This window comes from Patagioenas fasciata, chromosome 1 (assembly GCF_037038585.1).
Source record: "Patagioenas fasciata isolate bPatFas1 chromosome 1, bPatFas1.hap1, whole genome shotgun sequence".
Taxonomy (NCBI): domain Eukaryota; kingdom Metazoa; phylum Chordata; class Aves; order Columbiformes; family Columbidae; genus Patagioenas; species Patagioenas fasciata.
In genome coordinates, this window is record NC_092520.1 from 121,679,557 (window position 1) to 121,701,859 (window position 22,303).

At 38.7% G+C, this 22,303-nt stretch overlaps 1 protein-coding gene across 1 annotated transcript in view; it reads right to left on the reverse strand.

The window, feature by feature from the left end:
* Positions 1-22,083, reverse strand: part of GUCA1C (guanylate cyclase activator 1C) — a 36,848-nt gene extending 14,765 nt beyond the window's left edge. The window contains exon 1 of the mRNA XM_065858348.2: positions 21,883-22,083. Within this exon, the coding sequence (XP_065714420.1) occupies positions 21,883-22,083 (201 nt within the window). The remainder of the gene's footprint in view (positions 1-21,882) is intronic.
* Between the last annotated feature and the right edge of the window lie 220 nt (positions 22,084-22,303).

The window sequence follows — 22,303 nt, forward strand, 5'->3', positions numbered from 1 at the left end:
TTACAAGAACAAAGCATAATTTAACCTCCTCCTTGTTTACAGTAATCAGGCTAGTTACTTTACATTTGGGATAATTTTATGCAACATTACTCGAGATTAAGGAGAAGCAAATGGTTTAGCTTTGCTGGTTTTGTTGCTTTTGTTGAATTGTGTCTGAAACTAATTGGAAAAAGATTTGAACATGTACATATAAACTCCAAAAAGCCCAAATATTTCAGGAAGTAAGAGCTGCAAATATTTGTTACTTCTGACAGAAGAATTCTTTCTGGCTAAGAGATACCTTGATTCTTATTTTCTTCTAGCCCTTGGTTTAGAAGCTGATTAATTTTTTGATACACAGACTTTTACTGTTGACTCCACAATATGAGAGCTATGACTGTTACGAAAAGAAAATAAGTTTTCTAAGTATTTCTTCTTGTGGAGACTAATTAGAGATAATTGTGAGAGTGAAAAAGGCTTAAAAACCAGAAAAAGCAAGACTTAGAGTTCTCTGGGCAAAGTGGTAGTGGTTTGTGCTGGACCAACAAAAGGACCACAGAAAAGGAATAGCATAAAATGTTAGCCTGTCTTACCAACCACAATGCCAGCTTACATGGTCTTGACACCATAGTGTACTGTGCAATGCAGATGTTGCTGCTGCAACCTCACTGCCTTGGTTCAGCTCGCTGATTAGAGTAAGCTAAGAGAAGTTCACTTGTCCAGAGAGACATTTCAGCCCGCAGACATCCCTAAAATTGTGTGTGCAGCTGAGCTTATGTTTGCACAACTATTTGAAGACTTAGAATACAAAAGAGGAAAGTTGTTCGGAAAAGTTTGGGAGAATATTTCTATACTTACCATCCTCTCTCACCCTGCTTTGCATAGCTGTTAACTATTACACCTAATTCTATTGTGTCAACTTTGGTAATGCCTGCAAACACGTTAGGATGCAGCAAACAGTCTAGGCAGTTCCTTAGGCAGCCTGACAATTCATATCACAGCAGCTATTCCTGGTCCTGAGGACATATCAGAGCAAGACAATCTAAGAAAAGAAGGCTGACTGAAGATCAAATTTTCCATCAAAGGAGTTTGCAAAGATGCCCTGAGCCTTTATAAGTAATCCTACAAGAGGTGGAAATACTTATTATTTAGGTTTCAAGTAGTGTTTGAAGTATTGCTCACTCCAGCCATTTTATTTCATTGTTTAAGACCTCTTCATGTCTTCAATAAGAACATGGAAGGCAGCTATCACATAGTGCTAGGTAGTCATTGCGTAGTTGGGCCATGTCAGTTTTAACAGAACATCATCTTCAGTAGAATCTCTAGCAACTAGTTGCCTCATATCAATGAAAATAATATTCCTCTGTCTCTCATGATTCTTAAGAAAGAGGAAAAAGTGAGTGCAAAAATAACTGAGAATCAAATGGAGAATTATTGCATTAGTCATCAAAATATCTCTGAAAAACATTACATCCTTCTGTGAACATTTGCACACTTTTCTTGGAATATGAGGTGCAACTACTGCTTTCATAGATAATTTAATGGCCAAATGATTCGCATGTCCTTCTACTACAACACCTGAGAAGATATTCTTGGCTAATCCCATTCATATGCCCATATCCAGAGAGGATAACATCTATTTATAGCCAGAACACAGAATCAGATGATGAAAAGTCTACCTGAAAATGAGAACTATAAAGACATAGCAGGACAGTGGGGAAGGAGCTAGGATGAGGAAGAAAGGAATGGTGGTCTGGCTCCCAACACTTGCCAGCATTGTGTGAGGAGTGAAAGGAAACTGTCATTCTTCATGGAAGAATGACTACATTGCTATGTAGTCATTTTGACATACATCAAAGTTCTATTGAAGTAACACATTTTTGCGTTTCTCATTATCCGATCTACATCAAACAGCCTGTTTCAACTTTCTGCTTTAGATTTTAAAATGGATTCCTTTAAAAATCCTTTTTATAGTTCTAATCTGCATAATGATGTCAGATGAACTCTAGTTTATCACAGAACTACTTTACATTTTAAATGAAAAAGTATGAACTAGAAAGATTACTAAAGACTGACTCGGTGGCTCCTTATGTAAAGATTTCATGAACTCTTTGCTATGGAGTGTCCATTTTTCTGCATCTATCAACTTTATCTCTGCGTCAGAAGTGTAGCAGAAAATACTGGTTTTAGTTAAATACTATCCAATGCTTTATAAAACATCAACAGAAAATCCTTGCACTTGCATAATTTTCCTTTGGTGCCATGTCTATTAATCTTCTTTACTCTTCACAGTATATCCTACCTTTAAAAATCCTATTTTCTTACAAAGCAACAGACACCTCTTCCTGCAGGTAGTTTCAGGCGATGCCAAAATAAGCAAAAAGATAACTACAACAGCAGCATCCCATTTTCAGTACATTGCTTCACATGTTAAATGGTTATGCAAATGTTGTCCTTTGCAGGTCAAAAGAATCCAGTCAATCAATTCTTACAGTGTTTAATTTTTATTTTTAGTGGTAGCAAAACCTATGTGCAAGCCAGTGGAAGAGGATGACAATGATCTGGATTTCTGATTTAAAGAAAGAAGATTTTTTAGAATAAGTGTTAAGTAATAGCAGTACTGACTAAAGAATGTTTCCTTATTTCTGTTTAAGAGCAACTAATGCTTCCAATATATTATGGATACACCAGACATTGTTTTTCTAGAAATGCTCTCTCCTTTAACATTGATGTAACCTCATTTTGAAGGATATAATCTCTCTGAAATATGATAAATATTCTCACAGAAAATCAAATATACATCAGTATACTTGGCAACTTCTGAAGTATTTTAGATAAACATAACTGTTTCCTCTCAAAAATTCATCAAGTAGGCTGCATGAACTAGGACTGCATGACAGTTATGCATGCACTGAGATGCAGAAGGAATAAGAAAAGGAGAAGGAATTCAGCTTACTCTTATGTGAATGCAGCTTTTTCATTTTTGTATTACAAATAGCTTAAGGGTGAAGAAGATAAAGACCATTTTTCCTTAAAATGACCTAATAAATGAAATCTTTTAGAAAATGAACTCTGTTGCAGTTGTATTTTTTAAAAACCAAACCAAACCAACATTATTTTTGAAGGTTTTCTTTGGAAAGCTGTTGCAAAAGATAAACCCACCATTTATTATACTGCCAGTGCCATTATGTGAATGATGTTTACAAGTATTAATGTATGAGTCATGAATAAAACGTTTGCTTAAATGTTACCTCCTGCATTCCATGTGGTAATCTCAAGGAAAGTTAACTTTGCAATTAGAATTCTGAATGTTCGGCATCTTTGTTTTTCACTGCAGCTATGAATTATGAAGAACAACTTTCAGACTTCACTAGCCTATTTATTTATTTGTTTATTTATTTAATTATCAGCAAAGCCTCCCACAGAGGTCAAGGAAAGGATGAAAAGTCTCGACATAGAACCCTTGTTTTTAAGAAAGATGGAAAAATGAAAGACATCTGCATACTTGTTGTACAAGGTCATTTAATTATGAAACAGCTGGTGGTCTGCCCAAGAGACACACCAGAAATGGTTAGCATTTGTTTAGTGTGTTCCTGAGAAGAAAGCTATACAGCCTATGTCACTAATCTCCAACAGAAACAGGCCCTGACTGGAAACAGCTTTTATACATTGAAGCAGATGCACTGTGTTGAGACGGAGGCGTGAATACCTGTACAGTGCTGTGCTCTGCCACGTATAAACATGCAAGATAAGTGAGTCCTAGAAGCCTTACAGCCACAATAGAGTTGCCTCTTTGGCATGGCAGGTTAGTGCAACGCTCTGAGGTTACGTGGCCTGCCTGCTGCCAAGGCCAGAGGCAACCTCCATCTCTACATGACACTGGATTGTGCTGTGGAGATGTACCCCTCCTGTTGTATGTCCATTGACCACAGTCATTTCCATGAGCGGAGAGCTGAACTACTCTATTATCTGCCACCTAAAGAAATCCAGAGAAAGATAAGCTTTGGCTTGCAACTGAATTACTGTTGGTATTTTTATGGATGACTTGAGTGAAACAAGCTTTGACTAGGCTTTCAATCTATCACAAATTGTCAGAAGCAACTACTATGCTGCCACAATTCCTTTTTGACTGTTTCCAGTTCCCAGGTAAGATGATTTTTTGAAAATGGAAATCCTAAGTAGGATAAACATGTCTGTAACAGATTTCAGCTGGAAGCAACAAGGCTAACAAAGAGGTAAAATGCAATTCACATCTGTAATTACCTCCCCACACCTGCCAAGTCCCATTGAGATCCCATGAGGTTATTGTTCCACACTTTACCTGCTAGAGGTTTTAAACTGGGCATGCATGAAACATTGAAGAGAAAGTCTGTGTACCTTTGAAGAGTGTTTTATCATCTCATTCTATGGCAGAATACCTCCAAACATGGATGACCCCAAGTTCACTAAAGGAGCATTAGGCTGCTATAATTGGAAATGTACATTAATCTCAGGCCTAACACTTTAACTAAGCTTTCTGATCAGATTCCTATTTGTGAGAAAACAGCAGGTTGCACGTGAAAAACGTGTTTTATGCTGAGAGTAGAAGACCTTATTAAATGACTTAAGTTTTCCAGAGTGAGTTTTGTTAGCAACTGTAAGCTAGTCTCCAAACGATATGCTTTTATGTATGAGTTTCAACGATAGAAATCATGACAATTTTCAACTGTAAAAATCCCACTATTAAATCATGGTATTGTCTGGCCACAAAAAGTTAGATAAGGAAAAAATCAGGTCATATAGTGATAAAATGAGTTGGAGGAATCATGGGAGAAGGTTCAAGTTTACTAGCTGTCTAGCTAAACAGCACTTCTTTGTAAAGGGTATTATTAAGAGAATGGAAATAATTTCTATAAAGAAGTTTAGTGTACTTCACCACTTACTGGCATAATGGCCCCTTTTTCAGATAGCAACAACTAGACAAGAATACAATAGCAAAGGAAATACAATTTTGATCTACAAACCTGAGAAGTTGCTATAGTATCGAAGGAAACTGAATATAAGCAAAAACTCAAATGACCAAATTATTTCTGAATTCATGTGTTATGCATGCAACTGCTCACATCCATTAACATCTGTGGCTTGAAGGTGAAAGATTATAATCTGTTTAATACTGCACAGTGCCTAAATGTTCTACATAATGTCATGGAAGGATTATGACCCCTTACTTGTACAATTATAGCTGCCATTTCAGAGCCCGCAGTGTGATACTCCCAGTCAGCCATCCATTGACCACTCTTCACACATCTGTACTTAACTAAAAGCACTTTTCAGGGTCAAAGCCTACATTTCTGCTAAAAACCCCTGGGAAGAGAAAAAGCTGTAGAAAGGGAATAGGACAAAAAGTGACTGTATGGAATATGGAGATCCTCTTATTTTACCTCATCAATAACATACAATGTTCCTTTCTCCTGCCTGAGAGGCTGATCTGTTGCCACTTTATTCCCAGCTTAACTGCCTAAAGAGCATCATAGTCAGGTACTTGAAAAGTGTTTGATTGATGCTTGTTATTTCTAAAAGTATACCTTATAAATAGTGGTCATTAATCTTGGTAATAAAAGAAAAAATATAATTAAACTTGTGAAAACAGTGCTATTAACAGTGTTAGAAAAAGAAACAAAGGCTGTATGGTAACAGAAATGCAAATATTATACTGAATAGAGATTACAACAAGTCTGTAAAGCTCTGTAAAAAGTTGTTATCGGCTCAGGATATAAATCATACATCTTAAATGGTTCCTTTCCATTTTTTTTCTGAATAAAAATTTCTGCTGGTCTCAAATATATGCCAGAGTAAGTTATGGTTCCCTGACTTCCTTCCCTAGCAAGGCTGACTCTCAGTATCTAACATACCTTACAAAGGCTCGCAGACTAGTGATCAGTACAGATTTCTGAGCTTTGATGCACTCGGGTTTGATTCCCAGATACTATATTGTTTAATACCCATTTCTTCATTTTTCTTTTACCTTGGAAGCTAATCTACAGGTTGGGATCTCCTTGCTGTAACCACATCTCAGTTCCATGCTACACAGAGAGCTGAAATTTTCAGGAAACCTAGGTATGAAACACCTGAAAAAAAAAGTGATATCTATAGAGACTGGAAGAGATACTATGCTAAGACATTCCAAGAGGTGTTCAAGGATCACAATCACTGTCAATGGCCATGCATGTGATGGTTTGGAAAAGTCCTTATCTCTGAAGGCTGGCAAATCCATAGATTTGCTCAAATTGAGTGACCCAGTCCCTGTTTGACAGATATTGAGGTGTTGGTGCTGGACACATTTGGCCTTCTTGATGGAGGGATTGATGTTCCAACCTACCCAGTTTGTTACAATCGAGCAGGCCAGTCCTCATTGGTCTGGTATCTGTGACCCAAAGCATTATGAAATAGAGACACAGGAGAAGACAGTAGGGGGAAATGCTTTCTCCTGAATCAACTGTACAGCCATAACCTGCAGACCTGCAGGGATATGTTCCTGAAAGGTGTGGTGGTGAGCAATATGATGGGTAATGAAGCAGTTTTACTGTGAGACTGAATTCCTGGTCATTACCCTGTTTTTCCATCCTTTAGCCTTAACTGATCTTGGTTCATCTGAGGGAGATGAGAATGAAGACAATGATGTGGTCAAGTTCAGAAAGATGCAACAAGAAAGTTCCTGGTAAAAGAGGGAGTTGGTCCCACAGAAGAGGCAGCTGAGATCTTTCAGGATGGTGATCCTGAAAGCCATGCTGAAAAGACAGCATGTTCTCCACCTGACAATCCTGGTGCAGCTCCTCCTGCATCTCTGTCCTCCACACTATACGTACTGTCCCTCTATGCTTAAAACACATTTATTAAGTCCCCACAAGCATCTGCCCCCTACTTTTGATGGGAAAAGCTGCTTTGCTGTCTGACAACTTGACTGCTTCATATATGAGTGATGACAGCCTGCAAGGAACAGTGACACAATTCTGAGACACCAGATAGAGAAGCAACAAATAGCAGAGGGTTCCCACTTTGTGTTGTGTTTGGCCACTGCCACAGCAACTAATGTTGAGAAAATGCTCTTTCTGAATCCTGATTTTATTCCACACTCCTCACTTTTACATTAATCCAGAATCTGAAGGTCTCACAAATGCGAAGGTTTCACAGTTCTGCAGAGCATGCACTGACAGGCAGTGCCCTTGGACACACAGGCATTGCAATGAGAGGAGAGCTCAAGGTGGCCAGCTCCAGGACCTTACAAGCATGAGGCAGTGCTGAAGACAGACCTAGAAAACAACCCTCACTTGTCTGTCAGTTTTTAGATCTTCTGATGTCTTTTGCCTACTCTGTCCACAACCACATGGTCTAAGGTCTTCTCCACCTAGTGAAAGGTGCTGTACACAAGTACCAGATGACCGTGGCTTTGGCCTTTTCTGTACAAATAAGGAAAATATATATTTTTTGTCTGGGAGCCAGCTATGTTACAGAGAGCTGATTGCAATCACAAGCAGTTATTGGAGTAGCAGGGAGAGAAACTTAGAAATGTAGCCTGGAGAGGCTGCTTGACCTGCTCATTAAGTCTGGTCTTGTAACTTGGGCACCGTGTGGGATCTCATCATCTGAGTTACGTTTTCCTCTCTGTCACAAGTTCAGTACAGTACTTTGAGCAAATCTGTTTATCTAGGCTGCGCTTCATCATTGGTTAAGTGCAAAGCATATCCTCCCCTCTAACATTGTTGTAAAAACTTCTTAACTTTGTATTTGAGAATACCAATATCTACATACTTTTATATACAAGTATGGGATAAGCAAAGGATAGAAGAATAACGAGTAAACTGCAAATTATATCTAAGTTTCAGAATTGTTTCTTGACATTTTTAAGTGCCCCTGGAAAGTACTAAGAAGACTCCTACTCAAAGCACAGTCCCATTTCTTCACCTCTAGTGTACCATAATGGCAACCCTGTCCACAATAGCAGTTTTGTGAGCAGACCACTAAAGAGGAGCGTGCATGCTACAACTCATAACCAAAGCACAACTATGAGATTAAAGAAAGAAAGAAAAGAAGATTTACCTGGTTCAGATCAAAGATATCAAACACTCGTTTAATGTATACATCTCCCTGTGGATCCAGACCTTGCAGACCCAGGAGTTTCTTGAATTCATACAGACTAAGCTGCCCAGATGGACATTCTCTCATAAACTTGCTGTAATAATGGTGCATCTCTGGGATAGGATCATCACCTGGTACTGATTCTTTGGCGCCCATGTTATTATGCAGAAAGTGGCTCTTTTTTTCCTATTCACATTTATATCTCTCCGGTCCAGAGTCTTGCTCATGACCAGAACTCAGATAAATTCTGCATTTAAATGACCATGGTAAACCTCTTATAGCGTAAGTTTCTATTTTTATTTAGTGACTATCCGTACTCATGTGAGATTACCTTTAATGCCCACTTCTAAATCAGGTGGGATTTCAGAATGTGGCTAGAGAGCCATGCTCAAATTATTGTTCATGAAAATCCAGACAATCCCACTGACTATGAACTTGCATATTAGAAAAAGAAAAATTAGGAAATCCTCAAAGTGGTTGACCGAATTATATGCAAACCATTAACAACACGTAGAAGTCTAATCCTCAATTGTCCGTAAGAAATAGCTACAATTTTTGCTGTTAGTAAGGATGGAAAAGTTCGAGAGTGCAAAAAGATATGCCCCTTATAACATTCTCTCTGTTGTAGGTGGCTTAAGCCTTTCTGAAAACAGAGCCCTTTGGACTCCTCCTTGAGGCATTGCTTGTCATGAATGTGCTATGTGGTATCTTGTGTTTGTGTGCAATTGCATCCTATTTCCTCCCTCTCAGCATGGGTCCCCAGATAAAACACACAATTTTGGTCACCAGCCTTGTGACAGAACCTGGGCAAAAGAGGAATCTCATGCATTAACTTTTTTAACAAGAATCAACTTGGATTAAGAAGTGAATTAAATACAAGTTTCCTCACTGTTGGTCAGTTCTGTAGTCCTGCTTTGTACTTTGCAGCTTTCAGAAGCTGAACTCCTTCCTCCGTAAGATCAGGGAAGGGGTTAAGTATCAATAATACTCCTGTACTGATTAGCTTCTATACAAGGAGATGAGCGGCTCAGGGGCATTACTATAGCACACACAAATTTGGAACTATAAATCCTGGTGTAAAACTATAGGATGTTAGAAATGCAGTAACAAGACACTCCCACTCACTTGTCTTTTTGATTTATAATCGCACACTGGAGTTAAGAAGCACAGTTTTGTGAGGTCCTGAGTACTTCATGAAAAACAGCAACCTCCCTCCAGCCCAACTTAAGCCAGAGAGCAATCAATATTGTGTAGGCTCAGACAGTTTTTGGGAAGGACTTCCATTCTCTTAAACAGGGTATGCTACAGCTCTCTTCACAAGAACATCACTAAGTTTAATACCATATACTTCAACATGTGGAATAAGAGTAAGAAAGCTTGAGCACTCCTCAAGTGCCCATGAACTTTTGAAGATTAATCAGGAAGATGCAGACATTGCTGTCGGTTTAGCCCAGACTGGTTCATTAGGCAAAGAACATGCAGTGAGCTGGGTAGTTGGTGTGGGTTGTTCCCCCAAAGACCATTTCTGAGCTCTAGAACTGCTGTGTGCTCCCAGTGACTGAGGGAGAGTGGGGACACGTCTCGTGTGGGCATCTTGTCTGCAGGCGAGTGCCGGCTGGAGCAGTGGGGGTGAGGGAAAAGGAAGCAAGGACAAGGGAGGTGAAAGGAAATATGCAGACAAACCTCTTGGGTATACGAAGTCTGACAAAAATCTTGAATTTTCTTCTTCAGCCATCATGCCCTGCTGTTAAAGCAACGACCGGTCATAGTGTCAAACACTAGAGGAAGACAGGGCACCAGGAACAAGACTTAGGCAGGCTGCAATCTTAACATGATATGATAGTGTACGAACTGTCCATCAATAGCTCACCCAGTGCTAACCATCCTCCCTCTTTTATCTCTTCCACTTGGACAATAAACAGCTCTCTTACATCTCTTCACATGATCTTGTGCAGGCACTGTTCACAGGATCCCACTTAGGCACAGGGAACTGGGGAGTCACTCACATCTACTCAGCCCCCTCCCCTCCTTGCTATTTTCTGCCCCTGAAAAACACACTACTGCTGCTTGCTTCCCAATAGCAACTCTTGGGGAATTGTACCCATCGTGACTGAGGTACATGAGAGGGACCACTGCAACTGACTTAAAGATGGGCCTTCAGAAGTCAGATTTTTATCAGATTTCGTACATTCTGGTAAAAAACTTACAAGAGAGTGTTATTTTACAATCATTCCAACTTTAATACCTGTTTTCAGGATCCCTTTAGTTTAATAACAATAACTAAAATACCTGTAAAAGACGGCAAAAATGCCTGGGGAAAAAGTGATCGGATTTGTACTTCATTCTCAAAGCATTCCTCACTCCTAGTGGGGGACTGGAATAGTGTATAATAGCTGATATTATACCTGACAGAAAAAAGAAGGTGAGTTTTATGGAGCACAGAAAAGCTGAAATTTATAACCCACTGCATAGTTTGACAGCACTTAATAAACTCACAAATGAAATGTGTGCTGAGGCAGTAGAAATTCTACAGAAATCACGTGTTCCTAAAGCCAGCAGGAATAGAACATTTCTACTTTTACAAATAAAAACAGAAAAATTCACAACAATGTGAAGCTGAACTGATGAAATTAATATAGCAAAGCCATTTTGAAGAATGCTGAAACAATGGATACAGAGAATTGTTTGTTTATAGGAAGCCCAGTGAAATGATTCCAAATGAGCTATCTGCAGCAAACTGAACTGATAATGAAAGAAGAAGGTAAAATTACAGTATCTATTGAGATCAATATTAGAGATACCACGAAGCTTTCTGGAGTCTGTACAGTATTCTGGGAATTAAGAAAAAGATACAAACAAGCAACAGTGGGACTAGGTACTTGCACTGAAAATAATGGTGCTATAATAAAGAAAATTGCTGGTTCAAGGACCAACTGTTTCTAAACTGTAAGAACATGGGATACAGAAAATGCACACTGCAGGTAAAGCAAAACTCTCTCTGTAGGAAAATATAGAAAAAAAATCAGAGTCATTAATCCTGCTCTAAAAATGGTATAAAATCTCATCCATTTGAGAAGGGATTGTGCCATCTAGATGTTTTTACAAGTGAGAAAGAGGTAGTCTTTTGACAGTTTGAAAATAGGAGTTGCTCGTCTCTTTTTTTTAGAAAAAACTTCACAGCAGGGTGGATCAGGAACTACCCTCATATAAAAAATGTCAGAAAAGTAAAATAATAAAGGTGACATTCTCTTTCTCTTGGGTATTATGAAAGCAGCAGTAACTTGGCTGTAGGCAGCAGATACTAAATCCCTGTGTTGTGAAACAAGGAGGTCACACATCTTTCAACTCTGAGAGATTCAAGTGAATTCTACCTGTTTGAAGTGTGTGACAAAAAACCCACTAGCGCTTGAAGTGGGAAATGCCAAGTTTTAAATATATTTGAATAAAAAGCTTGTCTACAGATTTTTAATCTAGAAGCTGTGTCATCTTTGCTAATTAACTCTTTGTCTTTTCTCTTTTTTAATCCACTCTGGCTCACTCTGCCCACTCCCTTTTTCCTTCCTCAGCAGTGTCTATCTGCCATTTGCTCTGAAAAATGACAGTTCTCTCTCTTATGTGGCTCAGCTTGTGCTCCTGGACTTTGCCCCGTGTCTCTCTTCTTCCATTCCCTTTCTTCTCTGGACTCCACTGCTATTAGATGCTGTGTTCTACCAGTGCTGGGTGCATGCAGAGATCTGCTCATTTCAGTCTCAGAAGGCAGCTACCTGGGCAGGACCACAGAAAGCACCACTGCTGCATTCCCATGTCCCAGCCTAGCCAGCTGACTTAAAAGCATCATTTCCTTCCCCCTATCCTGCCATCTCCCTCACTTTAACTTCATTGCCAGCTCCTCACATGCACAGGGCTACCCCTCATCTTCAGCCAGCTTCAGAGTCCATTTATGCCTCTTAAGGTAGACGTAACCTACCTCCTAGCACAAGCGGACCTAGGCGAGATGCTTTCAGAAGGACTACCTAGGCTGCCCAAATGAAAGAGAGCCATCTGGACAGGATACAAAATTGTAGAAAGGGGTTATTCTCGATCAGGAGCTGGAGTGGCCTATCCTGGTCGGAAAATTTGCCCCATGAAAGCTTTAACTGTTTGATTTTTTTATTTTATTTTTTTTCTTTTTTAAATCCCAAACTGTGAGATCCCAAGCATCGCCATCTTTTCCCTATGGTCCACCCTACACTTTTTGAACTAACTACACTAACTATTTGAACGAGTGTTTAACTTCTAAATTCTACTTTCCTCCTCTTATGCATGGTACAAGGAGAAGGACCAAGCTAGCATTTCCTTTTCCTGTCTCTTCATCGCAATGATGGCTTGCTTTTAAGGATAGTTTTCCTCTCCTTCATAAACTAGAAAACTTTCTAGTAAGACACAACCCCCAGTCTCTCCGCCTAAGAGGGGAGAACTCATCAAATTCTTGCTAACTCAGGCATGGGGATGAGGAAAAGAGATGTCATCTCTACCTTCTATGTCATTTTAACCATGGCATAAGCAGCAAATTGTGTGCGAATATATATGCAATCACTTAATTATTCTATCATTGAAAACACTGATCAAGCACTGGCACAGCTTTGTTAGTTAATCATCACATTCCTTGTTTGCTTGCTACTATATTTCTAAAAAATAAAGATTTCCTTGGGTTTGGGTATGGATTTAAAACCGAAACAGAAGGCAGTGACCATTTGCAAGTACATCTGTAGAAGCCTATTATGTCCGAGTCCTTTTTGTACTACTGCTTCATTATTCATGACATAGAGATTATGAGTGTAGCACAATGATACTTGTTCTGGTGATGAGATAAGCAATTATGCTTATCTCAGTTGCACACAGTCTAGCCTAGGCTTTTTTTTTTTGGTCATTAACTACTTCCAGACATGATTTTGTGGGTGGTGTTAGCCACACATGCTACAATGCCCTGATATCTATAAATAACCAACAGACTGTGCATAATGAAATAACAAGAATTACACTTCCCACAGAACCATTTGTAGTGCAGTTGTTTTCATTTTAATGATTATGGGAGGTGCTCCAAGATACCGACTTTACATTTTTCATTTGGAGCTAAAGATTTAACATAATGAAGGCCCACTCCTGAATCTGTTTTTTTAAGTCAGGGTTTCTAGTTGCCAAAGAGCTGCATCCTCCTTTATCAGGAGGATAAGTCAGGAATATTTCCTTTTTTGTAGGTATTGCGCATTCACTGATTTTCATGAACTCAGGGTTGGCAAGGGCTTGGGCTGCGCTTTACCTTGTGGTCATTAGGGAACTGCAAATGGGACCAACAACCTCTGATTAAGGATGGAGAGGCAAGTGTGGTGACTGTTAAACTGTTAATTTTAAGTGGTCTTACTAGAGATAAAGGGAAAGACACCTGTCAGCCAGGGGGAATCTGAGAGACCAATGAAATGTCCAGATTTCAGCTGGGAGAAACAAAAAGAGAGGAAACCATTCAACTTTTACATACTGATAAACTGGTGAGGAAGGAGGATGTGTGTGTGGTGGTGGGTGGGGGTGATAAACCACAAATACTTAATTTTTTTAAAAAAATTAAAGACTTGGTTTTCAACCATCTATAGCTACCATTAGTTTGAATTTATAAAATGTAAATTAAGTTAATAAATTCTTGTTTCAAAAGTCCCCAAAATAACCCCCACCCAAATGACATTTTGATGCCACAAGCTGTTTTCATTAAGGATTTCAGCTTAGACAACTTGGATTTTTTCAGTTAATAATGTTTAATATAGATCCTTACACAACTCTAAATCCCAGCTTCCTGTTTTTATCTGCCTGCACAGCACAGTGATTTGGAAGAATTTTGGATATTAAAGCATCTTTTTTTTTTTTTTTTCCTTCTGTCTGCATCCACCAGCTATAAATTCCACTGAGTTAAGCATTTTGGAAGGGGGAAAACTGAGCCAATAGAGAGACATCATTAAACATTTAATGAAAAGGAGAGTCTGTCTTCCCTAATTAGGTACCATTGTTCTGATTGGAGATGTTCTCCTTCTTGGTGTCTGGATTCTTCCCCAAACTGAGCAGACACAGAGCAACTTGCGTTTCCCAGTGGCTCTGGTTAGCAAGGCAAGGGTTTGTTGCAGTTGCTGAAGAGCATGGTGGTATTTCTGTCTGCTAATCCCTGTCCAAGTGGTTTTCTTGGCAAGTGGGAGAGGCAAGACCTCTGGAGAAACACCCCGAGGGGCTGGATCTTGTGGCTGACACTGCCAGCAGCCTTTTCTCCCTCTTGCGGCAGCTGCGCAACTGCCGCATTTATTTTCATATGTTCTTTTTGTCCAAGTTATCCTCTCTGTTTCTGATGGAAAAAGAATCTCTTGCTAAGATCTTAACTATCTTTTCAACACTCTTCCTGCACAGTTTGCATTTCAGTTTCACTAGGGTTTCAATTAACGTATGAAGGCATGAAACACTAGTTCCTCCTTCTACTCTTCAAAGATTTATTTCCATCTTTATACTCGTGGCTGAACTTTATTAATTGGATTTCTAGTTTGTTTGTTTTACATTTCACTTATTTCTTTCCCCTCCTCAAAGCCTGGTATCTACATATCTTATTTCTGCCTATTCCTGGTTTTGACTGTACTTTTCCACTTCATTTCTTGGTTCTTTCCATTTATCTTTTTGAAGAAGTAACACTGTCTTCTGATTTCTGATCTATGCAAAAATTCGAGTCTGCCATCCTACCACTGCTCAGCTTTAAAAGTTGCTTTATTAAGGGTTGGGTAGGGAATTAAATCAGTTATATTACTCTTCTGCAGACTTTCCAAATAAGAATAAAAATTATGCTGATAAAATAAAGGAAAAAAAAATTCATTGTGACTGTCCAAAAATGCAGCTCAATAGATCTGAAGAGACTTTGTTTTGGAAATGGTGAGGGAAATAATATTTAAAAAGGAGAGTGAAGACAGAAATATATTTACACAACCTTCTAGTAGTAAAAAAGGGGAACATGAGAGTTTTAGGACTCTTGCCCAGTTCTACCTACAAGGAATCAATCTCGTTTAGTAGATTTTTGAACAGCTCTTCTCTTAAACAGCTTAAATGACATTGAAAAGAATCCAGCAAATCCAGTTTTCTAAGTTTAAATAGTACTGCAGAGCTGCTGGAAATTAATGAGAAAAATCCCAATTATGGTTACTTAACGCTTCTTATTTGATATCACTAGGCCAAAGTCCTCTACTGTTCATGCTAGCACATACATTTCATGATGAAAACAGTCCAAGAAATTTTCTTTACCTGATTCATGTCAAAGAGGTGAAACACCTGCTCAACCCAGTGTTGTCTTAAGCTCATGGAGACTAAGTTGTCCAGAAGGGCAACAATTCATAAATTTCTGGTACCACTGGCTGTTTTCTATTGCAGCAAACCTATCAGCTGATTCCCTGGCACTCCCAGCACCTTCTCTCTATGCATGCTGCACTGTTTACCTTTGTGTAGTGCTCCTATGTTCCCTGGCTCATATCCAGCTAGAATTCACCAACAGATCAGGAGCTGTAAAACTACTATAAACCTCTTAAAGATCCCTACAGATCTAGATTAGGCAAAAATAGAATCTCCACAGGATCTTTCTTTGCAGCCTGTTTGAATGCAAGCAGACTCGTCAGTAGGTGGCTGCTTCTCTCTAGCCAGAGCTACCTCAACACCTCAACATGTTCACAGGGCTCAGCCTGCTTCTGCGGGGGTTCTTTTGAGTACAAAATATGAAATTTCTGCTCACGTTGTGCAAGATCCTGTGCCAGGTTTGCAGTCTTGGTACCCTTGCTAAACTTAAAATGCTTCACACTGAAAATGTGCTGGCTAAGATGACTTTGAATGCTTCCTAAACTGTGAAATTGTGTTGCTGTGCTTTGTTTGGAGGGCCTTGTATTCAGCCACTGGGAAAACAGGGAGAATCATAAATCCTGCAAAATGCTGATGAAGTGTATGGTGGCTCTGGTGTACGCCAGTAAGTGTTCATCCAGCTGAAGGAAGATAATCGATAAACAGGCCATAGAGTATCATGACTTCAGCATTGAAAACAAATGCTTTGATAATCTCTCACAGGAGACATCAGGTTATCTAAATAAAAAACTAGTGCAATTCACACACCAGAACCTGAAGGAAGGATATGAATTAGAACTAGTGAAATTAAGGAAGGGGACTTTTTAACCGAAGGAAGACTTTTCATAACTCTCCAATTAAAACTACATGCTTTGAATTTTACTTAACATCCCATCTGAACCAAGCATGTGATAAATAATTTTCATATAATCTTAAGATAAAAAGAACTAGGAACATGTCCTTATTTATATAATTCTGAAACAGTAAGAGTGTGGGGAGGCACGGAAAAGTAATCACATCGCTTCATTTGCATAATCCACTTAACACACACTTCTGTTCACACAGTCTCAGTGATAGGTTTTCAGATAGTACAGTTATAGAAATTTGAATTTTTAAAGCATGGCACTTTCAGTATCATAGAAGCTGGAAGCTGATAGAGGCACCTTCAGCAATTTCAGGTTCAGGGAGGAGCTTGCAGCACACCAAAATCTGTGATTTGCTTGAAATCTCACTTCCTAAATGCCGAATACTTGCTGCAAGAGGTTAGATCCCAAATTATTTTCTTCATCCAGTAATGTCAAAGATCTGGCAGTGATTTTTACCATCACAGCAGCAGGCAAAATCTGATCCTCTAACAGAAGAAAAAAAAATACAGACTTTAGAACAAAAAAAGAAAACTAACCCTGACATTTTCAACTTCTAAAATATATTAATATTTGTATCATAGTGGGCAAGATGTTATGACACTTTAGAACCTTGCTTTATGTGTAGTTTCTTTCACACCAAAAATTATATCTTCTTCTGTTAAGAAAGAGTTAAATAGTTTCCGATGACCAAATCAGGTAGGTTGTTATCCCACCGAAGTATAAAGGAGGGTGAAGAGGCTTGGTTCGTCTAATCGGTGAAGAGCTGAGTCATCTTGAAATAAGATCCTTCAGCTCTGCTAAGCACAGAAAGGAGCCTTGAGTTGGATTTCTGTATTAAGACCAGAATCCAGAAGACAAATGCATTTTGACTGTAGTACACATAAGTCATGCTCTTGTTAGAAAAGTGTCGATATAGACAGAATGATCAAGAACAGTATAAGGATACGGTTACTGAGAAAGCCCCATGCCAAGCCATAAAAATCCCATATGTGCTAATCTTGGCAAGCTGATATACCAACAGCTCATTATTCTTCTTATGTAGGTTGGTTCCCTAAGCCAGCCTGAAGCCCCATAGAATGACTTCACAGGAAACACATATCATAACAGATAAATATACACATCATAGCAAACTAAACAGATGTGCTGTGAATCCCAAAGGGGAAGCTTATGGAATTCTGGCATGTGGCTTGAGAGGTCCTGGTCCTTATTTGCCCCAGGCTTTTTAGTGAGACTCTCACAAGACTTTATTCAAGACAAGCAAAAAATAAAACTGAGCTACAGCTTATCTAGATGCTACATGTTGTGGATCTAAATCATGTAGTTATACTGTCGCCATTTCTTAAAAATTATACTGTAGCCATGTCAACAAAAATAGATTTTTTTATTATTAAAAAGGAAAAAAGTAAAACATTCAGATAAAACATTCTAGTTTAGTCGATTCATTTCTCTAAGCATTTAAACCTTTCAAGCCACTGCATTGTACAAATAGATTGGACAAGGAGAAAAAACTTGACACCTTTTTTTTCTGGAAGTAGATGCCACACTCTTCATATTATTTTCAGCTGCAAAAGGATACAGACTATACAATATCAGGTATGTGACTATTCTGAATATGCCATTCTGGTCCTGCCTCCTGAATAACTTTTCCTGGGCCTACTGCTGCAACAGCTCAATTAAGAAAATATACAATAAAAACTATGCCTCAGATTACAGTAGCTAATGGAGAACTATTAAAACATCTTACAGAACTGGAAATGAATATAAGATCTTTAGCTGGCGCTCATTATTAAATAATGAAGTTATAAGCCTAGCATAAGCAGTTTTAGAGTGGATTTTATGAAGCCCTAAAGGCCAAATTGTTGTTTAATTTCATTAAAATGGGGGGAAGTCTTCCAAACAGATGAAACATTGAAACATCTTTTTGTGTCTAACATGGAACATCAATTAAACAAGCTATTTTGGGAACAGCAAAACAAAAGCCTAGATTTGTAGAGACTCTGTCTTTTGTCTCATAAACCTCTGCACCCCAGTACCCCAGCTCCACCCTGTATCCTAACCAGGCAAAAGGAAACAAGTGCCTGATTATTTTGCCAGCCAGCTGTTGCCTGAAACAATGAATAAAAGCTGAATTCTGCATGAGTGGGACATTCATCCTGCATGTGTCCCTGCTAACCAGCTGCCATATTTTATTAAAACTTTAGGAACTAATCAGCTGAAATGCCTGATTTTTGAAGTGCCAGTGAAATATGCTAAATTAAAAATTTATGAGGAAATGGGAGAAGGGAATCAGAGATTGATGGACAGGACTATGTAACAGTCAAACTCTGATGTGTGTATAGGCAGACAACTTTAAGGCATACATCTTAATATTCATCAGATAACTTAAGCAAGATGCTCCCTGAGTGCCAAGTTATTTGTACTGGGAAGAAAGCCCTGTGATTGGTAACTTGTAAAAAATCAACCAACCAAAAAAGATTGCCTGCCGCTCCAGAAAAAATAAACAAACAAACAAAAGCAAAAATCAATCAAACAAAAAAGCCAAAAAACCCAACGCAACCAACCCCTGCCCCCCACAAGCTCTCCACCTTTTTGGTTTGGCGCTCTTTGCCTGTTTAGACAGGTTCCAGGTTCACATAAGGCTTGTCTTCATACAGAGTGACTGGCTACTTTTGCAAAATATTTTTCCTTACAGAAAGGTACTCTAAATAACCTAGGTATAGAAAAGTATTCTTCACAACTGCAACATGTTGTATCATAATGATTGTAGTATATAAAAAGCAAATGTCAGCATCTACACGCACATTCTCAATACTGTAAGTAATACAAACAAGTGAAGAAAACTGTTGCAGTGTTGATTAAACACAGTATCACAAAGACTACAAATAGTAGAGAAAGCTGAAGGAGGCAAGGTGGTAAAGAGCAACTGTACACTGACAGTTTGTGTTTAATTTATTCTGCACTTTCTGCCTGTACCAGACACACCATTTACTGAGCACAAAAGATATTTTCAAATATATAGACCAATATTAGCAATAGCAGCAAATTCTGCTAGGCATTTCTGTAGGTGCAAAATTATTTGAAGGGTACTTCTTACTTCTCCACACCATCAGTTATCTCATGGCACACATTCAGTTTCCTTATGCCTGTAGCTGGTCCTGCCCTGCTATGCTACCGTCTTGACAGAAGCCTGATTTTCAGGTAGTGTTTATTTCATGTTTTAGTTTTCTGAAGAGTAAGTAAAAGAAGCTGCAGACTTAATTTTCTGAAACATCCTCAAGTCACTGGTTGCTTTGAAAGTATTTGTCTAAGATAAATTTTGGAAATATTTCCAAATATTTGTCAAGAGCACTGATATGCAAAGGCTTTTTGCAGTACACATTAAAGCTAAACTGAAAAAGTTCTTTGATGAGCTCAGACACTGTCCATGCATGTTACCCAAGAAAGTGAACATTGAAAAAGCTTTACTGGGGAATATAATGCATCGATTTATTAATTGAAAAGAACACAGTAGATTGACAATTTCTGCCCGTCAGATTGCCTGTTAATGGACTAGGAGTTTGCTTGTCATCTGTTATTAGCACATTTATTAAGTTAGGTGATCCTACTTAATCAAATTCCAGTACATTTATCTGGTAATTGGTGGAGGGGGGGGAAAGAGCACACGATAAGCCTGATTTTATAGGAACGGTACTTGAAGGTTATGTAAGGAAGAATGACATAATACCAAAAGTAACCTGAATTGGGGGTGGGGTGTGTCTGTGGAAATACACATAACAAGTAAATGGTGTAAGAAAGGTACTGATTCTGGGAATTCTTAATATACTGGGGACCATACAAGAAATTAAAGGTTGGTGTAAAAAATCCATGAGGTACCTTATACTCCCAGCATTTTCGGAAACAAATATAATTCATTTTGTGATAAAGAACAGAAAGGCCATTTCTGGAAATTGAAACTGAGTAGTTCTGGCTACAATTTGAACGAGTTTTAACTTACCACTAAACTCATGTATGTAATAACACATTTTTCATTATTTCCTGGCTTCAGCTGGGACAGAGTTAATTTTCTTCTTAGTAGCTGTTGTAGTACCGTGTTTGGATTTAGAATGCGAATAATGTTGATAATGCATCCATGTTTTAGTTTGTTGCTGAGCAATGCTTACACAAAGCCAAGGATTTTTCAGCTTCTCCTACTTCTCTGCCTGTGAGCAGGCTGGGGGTGCACAAGACACTGGGAGGGGACACAGACAGGACAGCTGACCCAGACTGGCCAAAGGGATATTGCATAACATATGACATCATGCTGAACAAAAGACTGGGGGTGGTTTGCTGGGGTTGGGGGTGGGGGTGTGGCCACTGCTTGAAGACTGTCTGGGCATCAGTTAGCAGGTGGTGAGCAACTGCATTGTTCATCATTTGTTTTGTGTATTTTTTTCTCATTAATATTATTATTTTCCCTTTTCTGTCCTATTAAACTGTCTATGTCTCAACCCACTAGTTGGTTTTTTTTTTTCCAATTCTCTCCCCCATCCCATGAAGGGGGAGTAAGTGAACTGCTGTATGATGTTTAGCTGCCTGCTGGGTTATTAAACCACATCTCGGAATTTGTTAAAACACATCTCTGAATTCGTTGGAACCAATGACATGGGTAGAGAACACTAATGCTGCCTTTTTTTTTTTTTTTAAGAAGTTTTTATACCATGATGGGCTCATGTATTCTATTACCTGGAAGAAGACTTTGTGCAGCATTAACAGTTCAGCCTAAGCCTTATTGCAGTCAAGGACAGACACTTTAGGAGGAATTACACATGATTCTCCACTTCTTTTGTAGCATTTGATAGAAAGTGTTATTTTGGCTTAAGGGGAAAATAACAAGACACAGTCTTCTGGACGGGTATCATGAGTAGAAGGAACCTGTATGAACATTGAGTTGGAAGAACATAAAACAGTAATGTAACTAACAACCACTGGATGCCTTTGGGATGACCTAGGATGTTAAGCAGGAAAATTGGGCTGATAGATCAAAACCAGACAGATGTGTCTTTAGAAAAGGGGGATTAACTGATACCAAACTAAGCCACAGAAGGTGCTCGGAATTCATCCAGCAATATTTTATTTGGTGACAGAAGGAATCATATTGTGTCTCTGCTGCATATTCTTAAGGTCCTAATACTTATGCACCCAGCCAAACACTGCTTTAAAAAAGACTTTTTTTCAAGCATAGTTATATAAATAAATCTTCCAGTTATTAACACACACTGAAAACAATAACAAAAATCTGGGTTTCCAATATAAGAAACTAGTCAATGTATATTAGAATGACTGTATGCATTTTTCAAAATTACAAAATGTACTAAAAACAGTGCGTTCAAAATGGTTTGCCTGCCACATTTTTATTTGCCCGTGGTTTTCTATTGAATCACCTCTGAATCACTTCCATTACCTCTGAACAGTCAGCATTGCCAGCCCTCTGAGACTTGTTGCTGAATGTATCAAATGATACATCCATAAGAAAGCCACCAAGTTAAGAACGAATTCTTACCTTATTCATGTCAAATGTGTGAAATACTTGTTCAACATAGCTGTTAGCTTCTGGAGTAAGTCCATGTAGATCCAGGACATGCTTAAATTCATGCAGACAAAGTTGTCCAGAAGGGCACTCCTTCATAAATTTTGTGTACCAATGGTGAATTTCCATAGCATTAATGTCATCTGCTGATCCAGCAGCACCCATAGCAAACATACCAAGTAACCTTTTTCAGTATTTACTCATCCAAATGTTCATTCTTGCTTCCCGACAATGATGATTCAAACACCAACTCTGCTTTTGAGAGTGACTTTAAACCTCTTACAGATCACGACTGATATAGACCAAGTAAATATAGCACCCTAGCAGGATTACTGGCGCCCAGTTTTAGTGCACCATGGTTTTATCAGCTGATTACTGTCTGTGCACAGTCACT